Here is a 19,145-nt window from a genome sequence, read left to right on the forward strand (position 1 = left end):
GCCTTACTCTTCTTCTTTACCGACACAGGAGACATTTGGGTCTAGTGCCCTCTACAGGACATCCTAAGAACTAATATAACAACACATTAAACATACAGACAGACCAGCGTGGTTTATGGGGGTTACACCAGTAAGACCTCAGCATAAGATCAATATTTGAGTCTTGTTTCTTTAAAATATACAAATATATTGTAAAGTTATTGGGTGAATATCAGTGCAGCTCATTCATCCTCTTGGTGTTTCTCTGGCTCAGGTTACTTCAGCTCCTCCAGCCCTCCCTCCCTCCCTCCCAGGTCCAACAGGGTGGAGACTTTAACTTGATCCGAACGCCATCAGGGTCAACCTCCAGTTGTAGAGGGGTGAGCTGGTCCTTCTGCCTTCTCGCCGTCTCTTCTCTATCCCACTGCCTCAGCCCTCAGGCTGTGGTTCTCGGTTCTTTACCACCACTAACTTCCACAGATTCTACAGGGTTTTTATCTCCCTTCATCTCTTCTTTCATTTTCATTTGGATCATTGAATTCAAGCAACCAACTGACCAGACAGTTCAAAGACCAACCAGCCAGCAAGAATGACGGACAAACCGGTGCTGCCAGCAGGAGGCGGAGATGATGCCGGCGGCATCATGGCGCTGCTGGAGCGTGTGGCGGGCCTCATGGACAACGTCCAGGCCACACAGCAGCGCATGGAGGAGCGTCAGCTGGAGCTGGAGAACACGGTGAAAACCATCCAGGCCGACGTCGTCAAACTCACCAACGATCACGCAAACACCAGCTCCACGGTCAGCCGGCTGCTGGAGAAGACCCGCAAGGTCAGCTGCCACATCAAGGATGTCAGGGTGCGGGTGGAGAACCAGAACCTCAGGGTGAAGAAGGTGGAGGCCACGCAGGGAGACCTGCTCGCCAAGAACAAGTTCAGGGTGGTCATCTACCAGGTGAGGACTAACATTTACAATGATTCTGATGTTTGTTGGCTCTGGAGAAACGTCTGAAACTGTTTTGCATAGTAATGATCGCATCGTGTGCAGCTTAATGTCAGCTGCATGGAAAACAACCAACAGATTCAAGAGACATGGCTGAATTTGAACAAAAACATGATGCATAAATTCAGCTGCTACAGTCCTGACTGACCCAATCAGACGACCGTATTGGAGCGTCGACGATCGGATCGAACAGGAAACTGTCCTGTTCAAACACTGAAAACGATTCAAACTGCTTTTAGAAACTCACAGCAGCAGAAGGTCCAAAATCACCTTAATCATGTTAACAAGACGAGAATAATTCATTTAAGGGATATAAATACAGAAGAATTTTCCATTCAGTGAAAGCTGAAGAAACTAATAATAGTAATTTTATTAATACCAAAGTTTGTTTCATCAGAATTTTATTTAATCTCTACAGTTTTAGAAAAGGTTTTGGTAAATTTATCCTTGTTTTCATGTCTCTTTTAATCCAAATCTGAGTTTATTTAATATGAATGTTGGAGGTCAAATGTCATCAGGCCTCGTTTTACTCCTCAGGCCTTCGCAGTCAGCAGCTGCCAACATGACGGCGTCTCAGTTATTTTAGTTCTGCAGAGACGTCAACCTGCTGAAGGGCCACAGATCTGAGCTTTAATGAGTTTATTGGAGAAATAAAACATTTTGGCTGCTTTAAATCAATCAGCTGCGTTTTGAAACATTCATTGGGAGAATGTTGCATTTCTCTGAATGAAACAGGGAAATAACAGCAGTGTGAGGTTTGGATGAATTACAGCCGTTTAGTTTTGGTTACCTGCACAATAAAAGCTCCAAATACTTTTCTATAATTACTTTATTTTCCTTTTATTAAGCCTTTCCCATAGAAAAGAGCTTATTTCCAGTCATGCATGTAAAGTAAGACCTGCAGAAATTCATTTGACATTCAGAGACTTTCCTGCATCCCTACATCATGTCTCAGGAGTCGGTAGCCAAATATAAATGTCCCACAGCTACAGTTCAAACTGAGCAGCATGTGTTGAGTCCAGAGCTGCTGTAGTTAAATGACTGAGCCAGCTGAGAGCTGAGCGCCGAGTTATTCTGAGTCTGAGCCTCCACCATCTCCTAATATAGCGCTCTGCTAATCTTTGGCCAATCAATGTTTCTGAGCTGCTACCTGCTCCGATGGCAGATCAAGATGAACCAATTAGGGAAAGTTTTCATGCATTTGCTTAGATTAAAATTTCTTGACATAGATTTAGCAAGATAGATTTGGTCCTCTGAGTTAAATGACCATTTCCCTCTTATAGCATAGAGTCAGTGAACACTATGCTACGAAACATGCTTGTTTCATTTGTTCTTGACTAAATCTTACTTAATTCTTCATCTTCCTTCATGATGCACATTGTTGTTGGTTTTCTTTGGACAATAAGCTAACAGAAATCCAGCCCTCCAGGTGCAGATGTCCCAACTTTGCTAGCTGCCAGCTGGTTAGCAGCTGAAGCTAGGTGTTGGCTGACCGTGCAGCTCGGTTACGGCAGGCAGGAAATGTCAGCCTATCAGGTGTCATGAGGCCCCAGTGATGCATGAAATCAAAGATGCTGATTCTCCCATTAACATGATTCCAATTTACTGGTTTGTGACATTTCACTTAGTCATTATTCCAATAATATTTACAAAGAAACTTCCTATTCCTGGACTCACAGAACAGATGATCCATGATCTCAGTGGGTTTTTCCTGACGGGTCCATTTGGTTGAACAGGCCTGGAAGATTTATGGCCCTGAAAGTTTATCTGTCCATCTGTCCATGTCACATTTGGCTGCATCAACCGTTTAGTTTGGGTATTTAGGGATTTTTGTTGGATAGTTTAGGATCAGAAAGGTCATTGTGATGCTAACTAACATGGTTGATCCAAACATTTAGTCTGTTTACTGGCCAGCAGAGTTCAGTCGCCTTTCCACTGGTCCCAGTATGAATGACTGAGGTCTGTTGAATCATGAGTCAGAGTCAGTTTGCTGCTCATTCTTCAACATTTTTCTGAAACCTGACCTGTTAGCGACAGTTGCGCGCTGTGATGCAGCTGGAAGCTGCAGCCCTGACATGTTTAGCTTCCTGCAGCCTGGCGCTGAGCTCCAGAAACAGGTGCTGCGGTTTATTTCTGGAGGCAGGATCAAGACCTGCACACTCACCCCCCAAGTCTGGATGACACATTGTGACCAGCGACAGATTTAAACCTGACATCATCATTAAGAGAAGAAAAGTTAGTGCATAGATCCGTCCTGCAACATCTAGATGCTGATATTTGATCTGTTACTGTTTCTCAGGGTGACCAGGAAGTTAAAGCGATCACACCAGGTAACGAGCCGGCAGAGACCGGCGGTGCAGCTGCAGCAAGGCCTGAGGTGGAACCAGACAAGTTTGAGCTTCCTCCAGAGTCGGACGAGGAGTACATGGTTGTGGAGGAAGCAGACTCCTCATCAGCCGGTCGGATGAAGAAGACAGGCTTGACACGCATCGAGAGCTTCAAAGCCACCTTCTCCAAGGAGAACATGAGCAAAACCCGCGAGAACCTGGGCACCAAAGTCAACAAATTCGGCGAGCGAATCGTAACGGCCGAAAGGCGCGAGAAGATCCGCCAGTCTGGAGAGAAGCTGAAGCAGTCAGGCGAGAAGCTGAAGGAGACCTTCACCAAGACGGTCCCGGCGAAGCTGAACCTGAAGAAAGAGAGGACTGTGGCTGAGGGTCAGGAAGGAGCAGAGGGAGCTGCAGAGGCTGCCGTTCCAGTTCCTCCTCCTAAAGGCCGTAAGAGCAGCCCAGCAGCAGCCCGGGCGGCTGAAGACGAGGCCAAGGCGGCCGAGTCTGAGGTACCCATGTACGACATGAAGCAGCTGTCATAAACAGGACAGGTGGCCAGTTTTCTTGGACCTGAGACCACAGAGAGAGCATGATGTGGTGTCTGAGGAGGAAGTTCTCTGATTGACATGCAGATGGAATCACCTCAACATGACTGAACATTGAGACAAGAACAGATTCCTGGAATCACTGGGATGTTTGATGCTGAGTGTTTTCAGAACATCCAGCATCACGTTTCTGTTTGTGTTACTGTGTCTGATTGAAATGTGTTAGGAGTTTATCACAAGCTGCTGCTGCTGATTTGCATGTTGAAGTTGAAATGTTGGACGGAATGAGTTTGTGGAACGTTTTGTTCTTAAATATGTTGAAAATGAGGAAAAGTAAAGTAAAATGAAGTGAATTTCTTTGTTTGGAAATAAAAGACAAGACAGGATGTTTTGCTCCTGCAGAGACTTTAGTAGATTTTCATATTTGTCCAGAAAGATGAAAGATGATGCAGAAAATGAACAAAACACCCAGATTACAGTTTGTACAATCAGATTTGAACTGATCCCTCTAACTCGTGGTTTTATTTTTATTAATGCTGCATTACAAAGTATAAATCTTTGCATTTTTATTGATTATGTATGTAGAAATGTAGCTTCCTTCACTTTGGTTCTGATCATAATTACATTTTCTTTTCATAATGTAGGCGGTAGAATTAAAGCCTTTGTGTTTCCATAACTGTGTACTGTAGTCTTACAGATAAAAATATTCCACTTGAAGACGATAAGAATAAAATCTAACTTGTCCAGTTTTGAAGGAAAGTGACTGAACAGTGAGGGGAAGTGAGCTAAAGGCAAATAAAGCACTGAGGTTTTGTTGTGTTTTTGTTTTATTCTTTGAATATTTAACTAATGATGGTGTTTTATTGTGAATATAATATATCTACACCCTTGGTAAATTATGAATTAACTGTGATTAAGATTAATTTTGATCAATTTCAGTGATGCAGGTCTGGACAACTGCTAGACCTTTAAATAAATCACTTCAATAAAACTCATCCAACATCATAAAGCTGACAGAATCTCACAACGTGACGCACAGATAAGAGGAAACGAGAATTATTCACATCATGAATATAAAACTCCAGAGGATTTTTATATTTTACCTTCAGAAACAATGAAAATAATAATTTCATTAGTTTCTTCCTCCAACTGAAGAAACCATCATTGACTCACTGAGCTGTTTGCAGCAGCAGCAGATAAAATCAGCAGAGCTGCACAAAAATATGCAGAAAACATCTAAAATATAAAAACATCCAGAAACATCAGGATGGAGCAAAATGCTGAATTTAAATTTATTCATATTTCTTGGTTACAAGTTGAAAACAAATCAAAGGAAAAAAAATTACAGTTTGATCAAGTTCAGAACAAATTAAACCACTAAATGGAGCTTAGATTGAATTTCATCATAATTTATCCAAAGAGACAAAAAAAAAAACAAATGTCAAGACAGGATAAAAAAAATTGTATCAATCAAATTTTATTTGTGTAGCACATTTCAGCAGCAAAGCATTTCAAAGTGCTTTAATTAAAATAAAAACAAGTGACATTGAATAAACTGTGAGAAAGAGATTTTTAAAAAAAAGATAAAAAATATAAAAACATTAAAACCCTTTTAGGACTTCAGTTAAACGTCGTTTAACTGGGACGTTTTCCGAGGGGCTTTATATCATTAAAACGGAAACAATGAAAAGAGAAATAAAAAGAAATAAATAGATAAAAAGTAAAGATTGTTAGGTATTTTCTGAAACCTACATGGAAAAAGAGAACCACAGACAACGTATATGAGTTTTTAACCAAACTTCTGCAGAAGGAGAAAGCACAGTGAACTGCTCCTCCAAGCCGCTCACCATGTGTTCTGAAAATCTTTGGGAACAGCTAGTCTTTTATTATCAAACTTCAAAGAGGGAGGATAGGCAAGATAGACAGCAGAGGAAACAGCAGAGGTCGTAAAACATCATACCCAAACACAGCAAAGGTTGTAAAACAATTTAACATCTGACCTACGATCTGAGCCCGGTTCAAATCTCGGTCAAACTGTTTCACATGAAGATGAACAGACAGCTGTGACCCCCAGGTTAGTTCATACACACACTAAAGAAGAGAACACTTTAAACTGACTAACATTAGACTGAATATGAACTAAAGTAACAACAAAATGATAATACCAAAAAATCCCTATCAAAGATAAAAACATTAAAAACATCAAAGACATCAAAACCCACTCTAACCCTATTTTAGCCATAAGTAACTCTAAACAGGTGGGTTTTAAGTTGAGATGTAACAAAATCTTTCAATTCAGAATCATCAGGATCCAGTCAGAGTCTCTTTAGACTCAAACTGCTGCAGCTTCTGAGGATCAGCAGGAAACAGAGACGATTCTCTTCTTTACATAGTTAATCACCAAAACCTGTAGAGAGAAGAAAGAATCAGAGATCAGATCAGTGAGTTTCCAGCTTCTCTCCAGCAGCAGCAGTCAGTGACGCAGCACATCCAGTAGAAAGAGCAGCAGGGCCTTCAGTCGTGTTCAGAGCAGCTTCCTCTCAGCTCTCATCTTAACGTGTTGCAGTGAACACACTGAGCTCCAAGCTCACACACCTACACACACTTTCAGCATCCAGTCTGCTTCCTCTGCAGGTTCCACTCAAGTCCACAGTGGAAACAAACTGCTGAGAGCCTGAAGGTTCACTGCTGCTCCAACACTGGAGGGATGGATTTGCTGCTGCTGCTGCATTTCAACACAAACTGCTGCTGATGAACAAACATCTGCTGCTGGACATCAGCTGACTGAGCAGCCTGGAGGCTGTCTGTCCCTGAACACATCTGGATGAGACTGAGGACAGGAGGACACATGTCCACATGTGAGGACTGGACTGGAGCAGGAAGAGCAGCTGCTGACTAAATGAATGATGGTTTGTGAAACCAGAGTTTCCAGTGGTTTCCAGGCTGCAGTCAGACTGATCTCAGAGCTGTGACCAACATCAACCTGATCACTTGTTTCCTGTTGAACTGAGAGAACAAGCAGATCTGAGATCAGATCTGCTGCTGCCACAGTTTGATGAATGAGGACCACTGTCTCTAGACATGCTGGACGGCTGGAGTCCAGCTGGACGTCCTGGAGACATGGACACAGCAACAACACTCATCTTCACACCAACACAAACACAGGAACACAGCAAGCTGCTGCTGCTCTGATTGGCTGATTGCTGTCTCTGTGTCCAATCAGGAAGCCTGAACCATTCTCCTCCCACTGAGAAGCTGCAGCTTTACTGGGAACACTGGAGCTTTGATGGGAACTGGTTTAGTTCAACATGCTGACAGCAGCTGGACTCACTGATAACATTTACTTACAAATAATCAATTTGTTTGTCTGGACTTTTTGAAAGATCCTCCAGCTGTTGAACTCCTGAATCCTTCAGGCCGTTTTGTCTCAGGTTCAGTTGAGTCAGATGGAGGCGGCTGGACTTCAGAGCTGAGGCCAGATAATCACAGCTGATCTCTGACAACCTGCAGGTGATCAATCTGGATAAAAAGTTAAATATGTGAGCTGAAGCCAACAGGATGCAGGTTAACCAGTTAAAAAGTCTCATGAATATTAATGCCAACATGCTGCTTCATTATAAAGACCTGCTGACTTCAGTCAGAGCAGTCAAATTCTAATCTTTTCACCCCCAAGAGATCAGATTTGTGCCACTTCCATATGTGGCACTAAAGGTCTGAAGTCTTACAGAGTTTTAAGACTTCAGTTTTTTAAAGAGCTTTTCTGTGTGAAATACAGAAAAAAATCCCAGAAACTCTTAAAAATGCTAATAATCTCAACATTATTAAAACAATGTTGCTGGGAAAAGGAATTAATAGGAAATAGATTCATTATAAATTGACTGAATTCTGGAAAGTTCTTGATAATAGCTGCAACCTCACTGAAAGCAAACTTATTTCATGTTTTGTGGTTATTATTTAATAAATCATGAGAGAAAATGTAAAAAAAAAGAAAAACATTACAACAATCACAACAGTGAAGAAAAAAAAACAGACTTTACCATGAAGATCCTCAGAGAGGATCAGTAAAATATCAACATCTGTCTGCAGTTTAAAATCTCTTTCTCATCATAAAAACAGAACTAAACCAAAACTTATCTTACCTCAATGTTTGTAATTTACAGAAATGATTCAGTAGAAAACCACAGAGCTCCTTCACTCCAGCATCTTTGCAGTCATTAAAGCTAAGATCCAGTTCTCTGAGATGGGACGGGTTGGACTGCAGAGCTGAGGCCAGAGCAGCACAGCTGATCTCTGACAAACTGCAGTTCTCCAGTCTAAAACAAGAACAAAACATGTGAGCTGAAGTCAATGGGATGCAGAGTTAAACAGGTCTAGCAGCTACGGTAAGGAGAACAGGAGCACTAAATATCCTTTCCAGGACAGAAGTCTAAAAAACGTTTTGGGGATTATTACTGCATTCAACACTTCTAGCGATGTTGCGATGTTGGCTCTACATTATTAAAAAGCTACTGCTGGGAATGGGAGTGGGAATTTCCGACATTATCAGCTCTAATTTCATTGGAATTTGGGAGATTATGATAGTAGCAAACTCATGCCGAAATTCAATTCCTGTTAATTTAATAAATCATAGAAGGAAGCTCTTAAAAGAAAATGTAACTAGTGCAAACCAGTGAAGAAGAAAACAGAGCTTAACATGAAGATATTGAGGGTTGATCAAATTTGCATTAATCATTTGTTTACAATTTAATATAAACACAAAATTTACATATTGGCACAAATGTACAACACAGTGTCTTACTTCAATATCTGCAGTCTGCATTCAGGAGTCTGTAGAAAACCACAGAGCTCCTTCACTCCAGAATCTTTCAGGTTGTTGTGGCTCAGACCCAGTTCAGTCAGATGGGAGGGGTTGGACTTCAGAGCTGAGGCCAGAGAAGAACAGCTGATCTCTGACAACCTGCAGTGCCACAATCTGAATAAAGAACAAAACATATGAGCTGAACCCAGCAGGATGCTGTTCTACAGCCCTTATACTGGCTGCTCCACAGATCTAGAACAAATTCCCAGAAAATGGAAAAGATGTTGAAACCCTGAGTTCATTTAAATCAAACTTGTTTAAAGGCATCTTTGATTAATAACTGAAACTCTTATAAATTCTAGTGTTCATTCCAATATCACATGAAGATTATTCTGATGAATATTGGTTAATGTGTTATTTTTCTATCATATAAAATACTTTCAACTTTCTTGCTATTACTATGTGCTACAGAAATAAACTTGACTTGATCTTTATATACACACAAACAAACAACTGCTTAACTGTGATATCGCTGCATTTAGAAATATTCTAGTTTTTAGCTGATTGCTTTTTGTTTGTTTCTTTAGCTGAAAGTTACTAGTAAAGTTATCAAAGTTAATCAATTCAAGTACTTTGACCAAAGCTGGGGCATTGCGAAACTATCTGGTGTGGTTTAAAGAGAAATTGTTTTAAAAATTCTTCATATTTTCCGTGTTTGCTAATTGAGAATGTCAGTGCTTGTATTGGAATCACCCTTTACTCATTTCTAGGTATGGGCTGGTATGAAATTATGATTGTATGATAGCCTTAGGAAAACGTCATGGTTTGTGGTGTCACACTTGTATTTATATTCATTTGATGTGAGATTAGCCTCTTAAATGTTTGCTGAATTCTGGGCAGATCTTCACACTTTGATATCAACCTGTTGTTGCCACTGCTACTGTTAAAGAATGGTTAGGACAGACGTGATGATAATGATACTTCGTTCATTTCAAGACACCATAAACTTGACACTAAATTTAGCAAATAGTGATGATTGATGTTCCACTAGATACGCCATCATGTTTGATGTGCCACCTGTGCTGTTTGTAAGGACATTTTGCACTTAGGACAGTGTTCTTCCCCTTAGTTGCTGTCTGATTTTGAATGGTAGCTGAAATATTCCTGTATATATACAGATATATGCATCTCCCCTTAACAGTGAGTGGGGTAGTACTAGCACAGGTAGTAAGCAGGGAAGTGTGGGGAGGGGTTGTGATACTACAGCTACATGTGACAGGTGGCGTTTTATTTCTGACCAAACAGAATAAATTCTTATACCACAGGAAAAGTGTGATGGAGATTAGAGGTTCTCAACTGCATTTTGTTGTGATGCCTCCTTTCAAACGCTGAGCCTCCGCTGGTCAAAGTGACAAACAGCATTAGGGAAAATTTAAATGGTTTTGAAACCATGGCTTTTTCAAATCGCTATATACCTATGAACCCTGCCCCATACCTAGTCATAGCTCTATGGTGCTTGGTTGGAGCTACTCTTGCATGTGCTACTTTTGGATAAATACATGTTGCTGTAAGAACCATTCAGTCCTTCAACAGCCAGATGTGGTTAATATTTTAAAACCTGCCCATCTAACATTCAGTCATCCCAAAAGAGAATGAACACCAATTCCTCACCAGTTCCTCATGAATTTCCTGAAGAAGGATCTTTGTGCTCAGACGTGGTCAGACAATTTCTCCCTCACCCAACAGAACTACGGCTTCTGAACAGGTTCAGGTACAGGTTTGTTAACCTGGAGGTGTCAACTGTTTTTATAAATATATATATTATCTTTGTTTCTCGTCATCAGTATTTTTATGTGATTTTATAGCTAAGCATAACTTTGTGTTTCTGTATGTGGTCCTGCTAATTTAAATGTATTAAAATTCAGTTCTTGACATAAAGATGTAAATAAAAATATCAGACATAAAGCAAATTCATCTTATCTTGTATGATCAAAATCTTTCCTTTACTAAACATAATTTTCTTAATTATGAACAAAGAAGCAAGTAATATCTTGTGACTTGGTTTCTAAAACTTTTTTTTAGTCCAAACCATTTTAATGTGTGTAAAACTAAAATATTCTAAAATCATTAAATATTTTATTTACAAGATAAAAGGTTTTACAAATTTAGACAGGAGGATGTTTTTAAAGAAATTGTACTAAAATAAAATCATTAAAATAAATAAGTATTAAATTTAAGTAACTGTTTTTAATTGGATAAACAGAAAAGACAAACCTCAGGATCTTCACTTTGCAGACTGAATTCTCCAGGATCTCACACAGATGTTTCATTCCACCATCTCTCACTCCATAGATCTCATTTATTTCCAGTTCAGTCAAATGGGAGGGCTTCGCCTTTAGAGCTAAGGCCACAACTTCACATTCTGCCTCTGAGAGTTTACAGCCAGCAAGTCTGTGATTAGAGAAAAATAACCGTTCTAATTAATTCATACAATTTGTATTATGTACACACGTTAAAAAACTGCAACTGTGATGTCGTCATCTAATGAACATCTGTTTATATTTACTATGTTTGACATGACAGTCTCCAGTCCCTTAAGATCATGGTTCCGGTTCTGGTTATGCTTTGGCTGTAGACTTATGGTTTTGTTAAAAGCTCCATTCATCCACAGAGATGGAATCAGAAAAACTGAGCAACAGGTTAAAACAACCAAACCTTTATGTTCACCAACACAGAAGGTTTTTTTGCAGCAGCCATCTTTACTGCCTGTTAGTAAACCTTCGTGTTTCTTTATCCTGAGTTCTGAGTGCTGTGTGCTGCAGGAACAATCTGGATGCACACTAGGTCTTCATGAAGATTAGTTTAAAATAATTAGACAATTCTAAGTCATTCATGAGCTGATGGTGTAAAGCTACATTGTAACCATCCTGGAACAGAGGCAATAATCTGACCACTGCCCTCAGACAAAGCAGAAGTGCCTGCAGCTTCTCATCTAGTTATGGTTCAAACCAGAGACCCATCAGGACAATAGTGTTGAATTAACAGTCAAACAAGGACAACATTTGGACTCACCGAGCCTTTCTGAAGTTTCTCAGGGCTGGAATCATTCTCAGGCGTCCCTTCTCTGATGTGTTGTATTTCTTCAGGTCCAACTCATCCAGAACCTCCTCTGACATCTGCAGCATGTAGGCCAGAACTGAACACTGGATCTCTGAGAGTTTCTTCCCCAATCTGTTCTCTGATTTCAGAAACTGTTGGATCTCCTGATCAACTGAGAGGTCTTTAATTTCCACCCTACAGTGGAAGATGTTGATGCTTCTCTCAGGAGTGATTCTATTGCTGTTCATCTCCTTCAGATTGTTGATGATTCTCTGGGTGGTTTCTGAACTGTTCTCTGTCTGACCCAGCAGGCCTCTTAACAGACTCTGGTTGGACTCCAGACTGAGGCCATGAAGGAAACGAACAAACAAATCCAGGTGGCCATTTTTACTGCTGAGAGATGTTTCCAAAATTCTCTTCATGAAGTCCTCCAGAGATGTTTCACTGTAATTTTGTTTCAGGATTTTCTTCATCGCATCTATTTTCTTGTCAGTGTCTCGTTCCCTCAGGAACTTCTCAATCACCTCCGTATTATTGCTGGTGAAACAGTGGAACATATAAACTGCAGCCAGAAACTCCTGGATGCTCAGATGAACAAAGCAGTAAACTGGTTTCTGAAAGATCACACTCTCTCTTTTGAAGATCTCTGTACACATTCCTGAGTACACAGAGGCCTCTGTGACATCCAGACCGCACTGCTCCAGGTCTTCTTGGTAAAACATGATGTTTCCTTTCTCCAGATGTTCTAACGCCAGCCTCCCCAGCTTCAGAAGAACTTCCCTGTCAGCCTCCATCAGTTCCTGTGGACTTGTCTCATGTCCTCTATGGTACTTGTTCTTCTTCCTCTTTGTCTGGACCAGCAGGAAGTGTGAGTACATGTCAGTCATGGTCTTGGGCAGCTCTCCTCTCTGTTCTGAGGGCAACATGTTCTCCAGAACCATAGCAGTGATCCAGCAGAAGACTGGGATTTCACACATGATGTGGAGGCTCCTGCAGGTCTGGATGTGGGAGATGATTCTGCTGGACAGCTCTTCATCACTGAACCTCCTTCTGAAGTACTTCTCCTTCTGGGCGTCGGTGAAGCCTCGTACTTCTGTTACCCTGGAAACACATGAAGAAGGGATCTGATTGGCCGCTGCAGGTCTGGTAGTTATCCAGATGAGAGCCGAGGGAAGCAGGTTCCCCTTGATGAGGTTTGTCAGCAGAACATTGACTGATGACTTCTGTGTGACGTCAGAAACCAGCTGACTACTGTTTAAGTCCAGTGAAAGTCTGATTTCATCCAGGCCATCAAAGATGAAGAGCAGTTTGCAGACAGCCAGCTGCTCTGCTGGGAGCTTCTGGAGTGTTGGATGGAAAACATGGAGCAGCGAGAGAAGACTGTGCTGCTGATCTCTGATCAGGTTCAGCTCCCTGAACGACAGCAGAACCACCACACTAACATCTTGGTTCTCCAAGCCCTCGGCCCAGTCCAGAGTGAACTTCTGCACCGAGAAGGTTTTTCCAACACCAGCGACGCCATTGGTCAGAACCACTCTGATGGCTCCATGTTGGTCAGGGAAGGATTTAAAGATGTCATGGCACCTGATTGGAGACCCATGGAGGTTCTGGATCTTGGAAGCTCTCTCCGGCTGCTTCACCTCATGTTGGGTATTAACCTCTTCACTCCATCCATCTGTGATGTAGAGATCAGTGTAGATCTTGTTGAAGGGGGTTCTACTTCCTGTTTCATCACTTTCTTTAGTCACACATTCACATCTCCTCCTCAGACTGATCTTATGTTCCTTTAGAACTTCCTGCAGACAAACGTCTGCTGAAATGAAGAACACACAATTGAAGAAAAAATTCAGGATATTGTGTGATTAAGCTGGAGAAAAACAATCTGTAACATGGCATTTCTCAGTCAACAACTGGGTTGAATGTTTTTATAGAACAATTAGACTGGAAATGACATGACTGTTTCAAGTACATGTTTTTACATGCTACATGGCAAAAAGATGTCTCCATAAAAGTTATACACACTAATATTTTATTGGCTCACCCAAAACTTTGACTATAGTACACATTTGCATTTTTTTGTAAGGCTCTGTGATGTCACAAGATGTATTTCTACACACTGATACATATTTTTTTTCACCAAGCTCTTGTATTGATGAGGGAGAGTCCAAACAATGGGCACTGCAACAGCTCCAGATCATAGCATTGTCCTCACAGGCCTATAGACACTAAGCATGATGGGTCGTCTGCCTCTCTTCTTACCCTGATGTGCCCATTACTCTGAAGGAGGGTAAATCTGGACTCATCAATTTATTTGACCTTCTTACATCTCCCTAAACTCCAATCTTCATGCTCTCTTGCAAATTGTAGCCTTTTTCCACCATTTAGCTTCACTAGTTAGGGTTTTTCTTATGAATTCACAAATTTTCAGCCCCAATTGTGTATGCAAAAATACTCTTATGTAATGCTGTCACCATTAAAGGGACAGTATTACATAAAGTTGAGCTTTTGAGATTTGCATCATGTTAAAATGTTATTCTCTTATCAAAAAGACATCTGGAGTATTGTTTTGTCTTTCATACATGTCTGAACATTTTTTTAACCTTTGGGGCAGCCATTTTGGGTGCAAAACACTTGCTCTCACTCAGCGCTGCCTTTTCCACACAGCTCCTCCTTTGAGCTGCAGTCTCCAATTGTGCTACCAATTCACATATAACTTTTCAGACTGCATTTCTTCCTCTAAGATGATGGCTCCCTACTATCTTTGCAATTTTTAATAATAAGTTGGACAATTATCAGCACTATTTCAGGAGTTTCTGCAATCTCCTTCAATGTTTTTTTCTGCTTGATGAATGTAAATGATTTGACCCTTCTTAAAACAGACTACAATATTTCCCACATCCGCATTATCTTTCCACATAGTTAAGAAATGAGTACCTAGTCACTGGATCAGCTGGGGTTAAATAACGTATTACCAGGTGGAAGACAGGTGTACATGCAGTAACTATCCAATAGGAAGCTCATACTGGTTTGTTCAGTTAAATTCAGTTCGTGACTTATATTGTACAAATAAATAATGTGTAATATGTTACAATTAGTCCAACTGTAACTACAGAGATTTAGTTGAATAATTGATCACAGAAAAATTTTTAAAACTTGAATTTCAAATCCTATTGAAAGATGTCAAAATGTTTAAACAGAAGCAACAGAAGGAAGCTCTGATTGGACGTGTTCAGTCTCACCTGGAGCACAGCTGCTCTGATTGGCTGTCAGCAGTCCAGCTCCTGTTCTGGGTCTTTCTCCACACTGGGGGCAGGAGGAGGGTCCAGATGGAGCAGACTGGTCCCAGTAGGACCTGATGCACTGTCTGCAGAACCAGTGTCCACAGCTGGTAGAGACCGGATCCACCAGAACCTCCTGACACAAAGCACAGCAGGACGGCTGCTCCTCCTCATCAACGCTGCTCCTCTTCCTCCCTCTGTGGAGACATTTCTTCATCACTGAAATAGTTCACTAACAACAGGCTGGAGCTGTCCCACGGAAGATGATGATCCTGCAAACTTTTAGGTTCAGCTGTGATTTATAAAGGAAAATTATGTGCTTGTGTGCATTCACATAGTTGAATAATCAATTTTTTTGTTTGTTTTGGCATACTCCATTGTTGCCTTTTGGGCAGATGTGCACTTGTAGTATGAAGGCTATGCAATCCGTTGTAAATGAGACCCCTGGTTCCTGATATCAAAACTAAAACATCTTCTATGAGGAGATGCTGTGGTCACCATTAAAGACCAGAACCCAAGAACCAAACAGGAAACAGAAGACTAGAAAAAGGTGATGACCCTGGTCTTCTAGTGCTGCTTTGATCTGTTGATGTTTTTGTTTTGAGTTGCAGATACTTGGTGGAAGTGACCAAGTCATCAGCCTGTTGGGATCAACTGGTCATTGTGTTCCCATTTCTAACTGGTCCCAGTTTCCTTGATATAGAGGCTCCTGTGGTTCCCTCTTTTAGTGGATTTAGAAACATTACAATAATTGATCCTCACAGTATTGAATGTTTTTGTTTTGATGCAATGTTTTTATCCATCACTCATTTAGTTAGACCTTCACTGAAACTCTACTGATTTACTGACTAACATTCTTTATGTTTATTTAGCTACAGGTTTAGAGAAAGTCAAGGTACATTTTATTTGCTGAAGACCATCCAGTTTACATTAGATACATCTCTGTGGAGTCAAATAAATCAGTTACAAACTATTTTCTTACTTTATATCTGAATGTTCAGGTTCAGTATTGAAGTCTGGAGGTATACTTTTGGACCGGTCACTCCTCATAGAGGGACAGATGGATCCTGCAGGTTCTGCTCTGTCCTCCTTTTGATCCAAATCTTCCATATTTTGGACTTCAGTCAGTCTGAGAGATAAACCAGAACCAGTCAGTTCCCATTGATCCAGTCCCAGTAACTGTCCTGTAAAGCAGAAAGCTGAGACCCATCATGTGTGTAGAGGATCAGAGAAACGAGATTCCAACAGGTAACATCTGAACTTGAATTATCCTCTCCTTCACTACTTCATGACTTTCCTCAGAACCATCTGCAGAACTTCTGGGTGCAGGAGGAAAATTAATTTCAAACCTTTTCAGGTCCAAACTGGAATCATGTCAGCAGAAATATCCACAGTGAGGTCAGATTTAGTAAATGACGGAGTGAATATTTCCTATGAAGTTGTGATGCGTTGCTCTTGAACAGCAGCTTGCTCACATGTTGGAGTGGCTCCTGTTAGAAAGGTTTTCGTTATAGCAGAGGTTCTGAAGCCTTTCAGGTCCAGACCTCTTTTAGAGGAAGATGGTCTGTTGGTCTCCCTGCTGAGAGTCAGAACCTCAAACAAAATCACTGAGAGGAATCAATGAAAACTCAGTTTAAAATCCATCTGAACATCAGCATCACATGAGGAGCAGGGGCCATCAGCAGTTACCATGGTAACATAGCAGAGAGACGGCATTGCTTCCTAACAGTAACATAACTTCACAGCTGAACTTCAAAGGAAACTAACTGAACCTGTTAACTCAGAACCAGCTGCACTTTAGTTCAAAGATAGAACATTTCAGCAGATCCATTTAAATCTTCATTGTGTGTTCTCTGAGAGCCTGAAGCTGCTGTTACTGGGCTTCACCTTCAGATGGAGGGAAGAGTTCAACATTAACATTCTTCATGTTTATTTAGCTACATGTTTAGATACAAAATGATGCTACATTGATTTACTTTCTGAAGACCATCCAGTTTACATTAGATAAATTTTTATGGAGTCAAATAAATCAGTTAGAAACTATTTTCTTACTTTATATCTGGTGGTCCAGGTTCAGTACTGAAGTCTGGAGATATACTTTTGGAACGGTCACTTCTCATAGAGGGACAGATGGATCCTGGAGGTTCTGCTCTGTCCTCCTATAGATAGATCCAAACCTTCCATCTTCTGGACTTCAGTCAGCCTGAGAGAGAAACCAGAACCAGTCAGTTCCCATTGATCCAGTTCCAGTAACTGTCACGTAAAGAATAAAGTTTGTGTTAAGCTGAAATCCTGTTCCAGGTCTATAGTAACATACAGAGTGAGGTCAGAATAAGTGAATAGAGAAATTAACATTTCCTATGAAGTAGTGATGTTTGCAGGACCTCAGATAAAATCACTGAGAGGAATCAATAAAAACTAGTTTTGATATTTTATCATCAATCTGAACATCAGCATCACCTGAGGAGCAGGTGACTAGCAACTGTTACCATGGTAACATAGCAGATGATGCTGTCTCTCTGCTAACAGTAACATAACCTCACAGCAGAGCTTCAAAAGACACTAACTGGACCTGTTAACTCAGAACCAGAATCTTTAGTTTGAGGATAAAAGTTCAGCAGATCCATTTAAACCTTCATTTTGAGTCATCTGAGAGGCTGAAGCTGCTGTTACTGGGCTTCACCTTCAGGCAGAGGGAAGAGTTCAGTCAGTGTCACAGTTTCAGGCCTGAAGTCCAGATATTGGGTCAGAAAAGGCAGGAAGAACCAAAGAAGAGACTAAAGAACTAAAAGCAACAGAAAAGAAGGTTCTGCAGCTTCTGACTTTGGATCTAAGTTCTTATCTTTAATCATCATATCTGGAGGTTTGGATCAGAACACCGACTTCTTTTTTATTGGAATATTGTTTGTCTTCATTATTATGACTGTCCTGCTCTGTCATCCTGTTCCTGCTCACAATCTCCCATCTTGTGGTTTCAGTCAGTTTGAAAGGAACACTGACTGTGAACTCGCAGCAAAAAATAAGGACAAACAGGTCGGTCCAAGATTCCCACTGAGATAACAGAATATTTTCACTTTCTGTTTCTCAGCCAGTCAGTTTGCGTCTGTCTGTCAGAAAGTAAAAACATTATTTTCTGTGAAGTTATAAAGCTTTGAGGCTGAGGAGAACAAGACTAAATTGTTGCTTTCCTTCACAGTCCACAGAGAGAAAATTCAGTGAGAGGAAAACAACAAGCTGCTGACCCGCGACCTGAACCCGGATAAGCGGAAGAAAATGGATGGCTGGATGGAAAACAAGTACTTAACACTTAACACTCACCCCGATCCAGATTCGTCTCTCTGTTCTGTTACTAACTGGAGTCTGAACATGTTTCTCCTGATCTGATACCTGACTAGACCTGACTCACCTGAGGCTCCGCCTCCTGTCCTCTCAGAGAGAGTTAAAGCTCCTGTACTGTCTTGTCTTCTTCTTTCCTTTGTGTCAACAATGAACTGAGCTGTGAAACCCTGAGTTCTTATTTATACTTTTTTGTTTTGGGTTCAGTTTCTAGCTCATTTCCTGTCAATATATTTTTGTGTGAAGTAGTTTAGTTTTCCATAAACCAGGAATTTATCTGAGGAGATACTGAGAGAAGATCTGATTGTTTTTGTTCAGCTTTATTATTTCTACTTTTATTTCTAAAATAAGATATTTAGCTTCATTTCAAGATGAGCAATTCTCTACCTGAAGTAGATCTTGATCTTAAATTGTGTTTTTATTTCTAACCAAACGGAAAAATTATCATAATCAGAGCTCCAGGTCCAGTAACGTTCTAGTAAAACAGGACTGATCAGATTTGTGTGGATCTGGATCTAGTTTGGTTTAGCTGAGTCTGATTTCAGGAAATCTCTTCTCCAAAGCATCAAGTGTCCCACTGAGTTGTTCCAGAGCCTCCAGCAGCTCAGCTGAGGATCTGTGTTGGTTGGAGACGTTCAGGAAGGAAACAGCAGATGTGGAGGCGACTCTCCTGCAGGTCAACATCCAGCTCTATTCAACCAGCCCTACTGTGGATCAGGCAGCCAGAAAACAAAGCTACATGTTGGTTTTCCTGAATTCCTCCAGCTGCAGAAGTTTTTC

General features: G+C 40.8%; 1 protein-coding gene and 1 pseudogene across 2 annotated transcripts; one reads left to right on the forward strand and one right to left on the reverse strand.

Annotated features, from left to right (window-relative positions):
• Positions 1-335: 335 nt before the first annotated feature.
• Positions 336-4,673, forward strand: cavin4b (caveolae associated protein 4b). Its single transcript, XM_008396861.3, has 2 exons — positions 336-931; positions 3,279-4,673. The coding sequence occupies exons 1-2, from the start codon at positions 569-571 to the stop codon at positions 3,849-3,851; spliced, it is 936 nt and encodes a 311-aa protein (XP_008395083.1). The 5' UTR covers positions 336-568; the 3' UTR covers positions 3,852-4,673.
• Positions 4,674-5,306: 633 nt separating this feature from the next.
• Positions 5,307-18,693, reverse strand: LOC103457023 (NACHT, LRR and PYD domains-containing protein 3-like; annotated as a pseudogene). The gene is made up of 8 exons (XR_014085413.1): positions 18,348-18,693; positions 16,012-16,158; positions 14,991-15,226; positions 11,725-13,564; positions 10,927-11,103; positions 8,653-8,826; positions 7,994-8,167; positions 5,307-7,373 (listed from the first exon to the last, which is right to left on the reverse strand). The product of XR_014085413.1 is annotated as an NACHT, LRR and PYD domains-containing protein 3-like (transcript).
• Between the last annotated feature and the right edge of the window lie 452 nt (positions 18,694-19,145).

The sequence above is a fragment of the Poecilia reticulata genome, chromosome 20 (assembly GCF_904066995.2).
Source record: "Poecilia reticulata chromosome 20, P_reticulata-male-v2, whole genome shotgun sequence".
Classification (NCBI taxonomy): domain Eukaryota; kingdom Metazoa; phylum Chordata; class Actinopteri; order Cyprinodontiformes; family Poeciliidae; genus Poecilia; species Poecilia reticulata.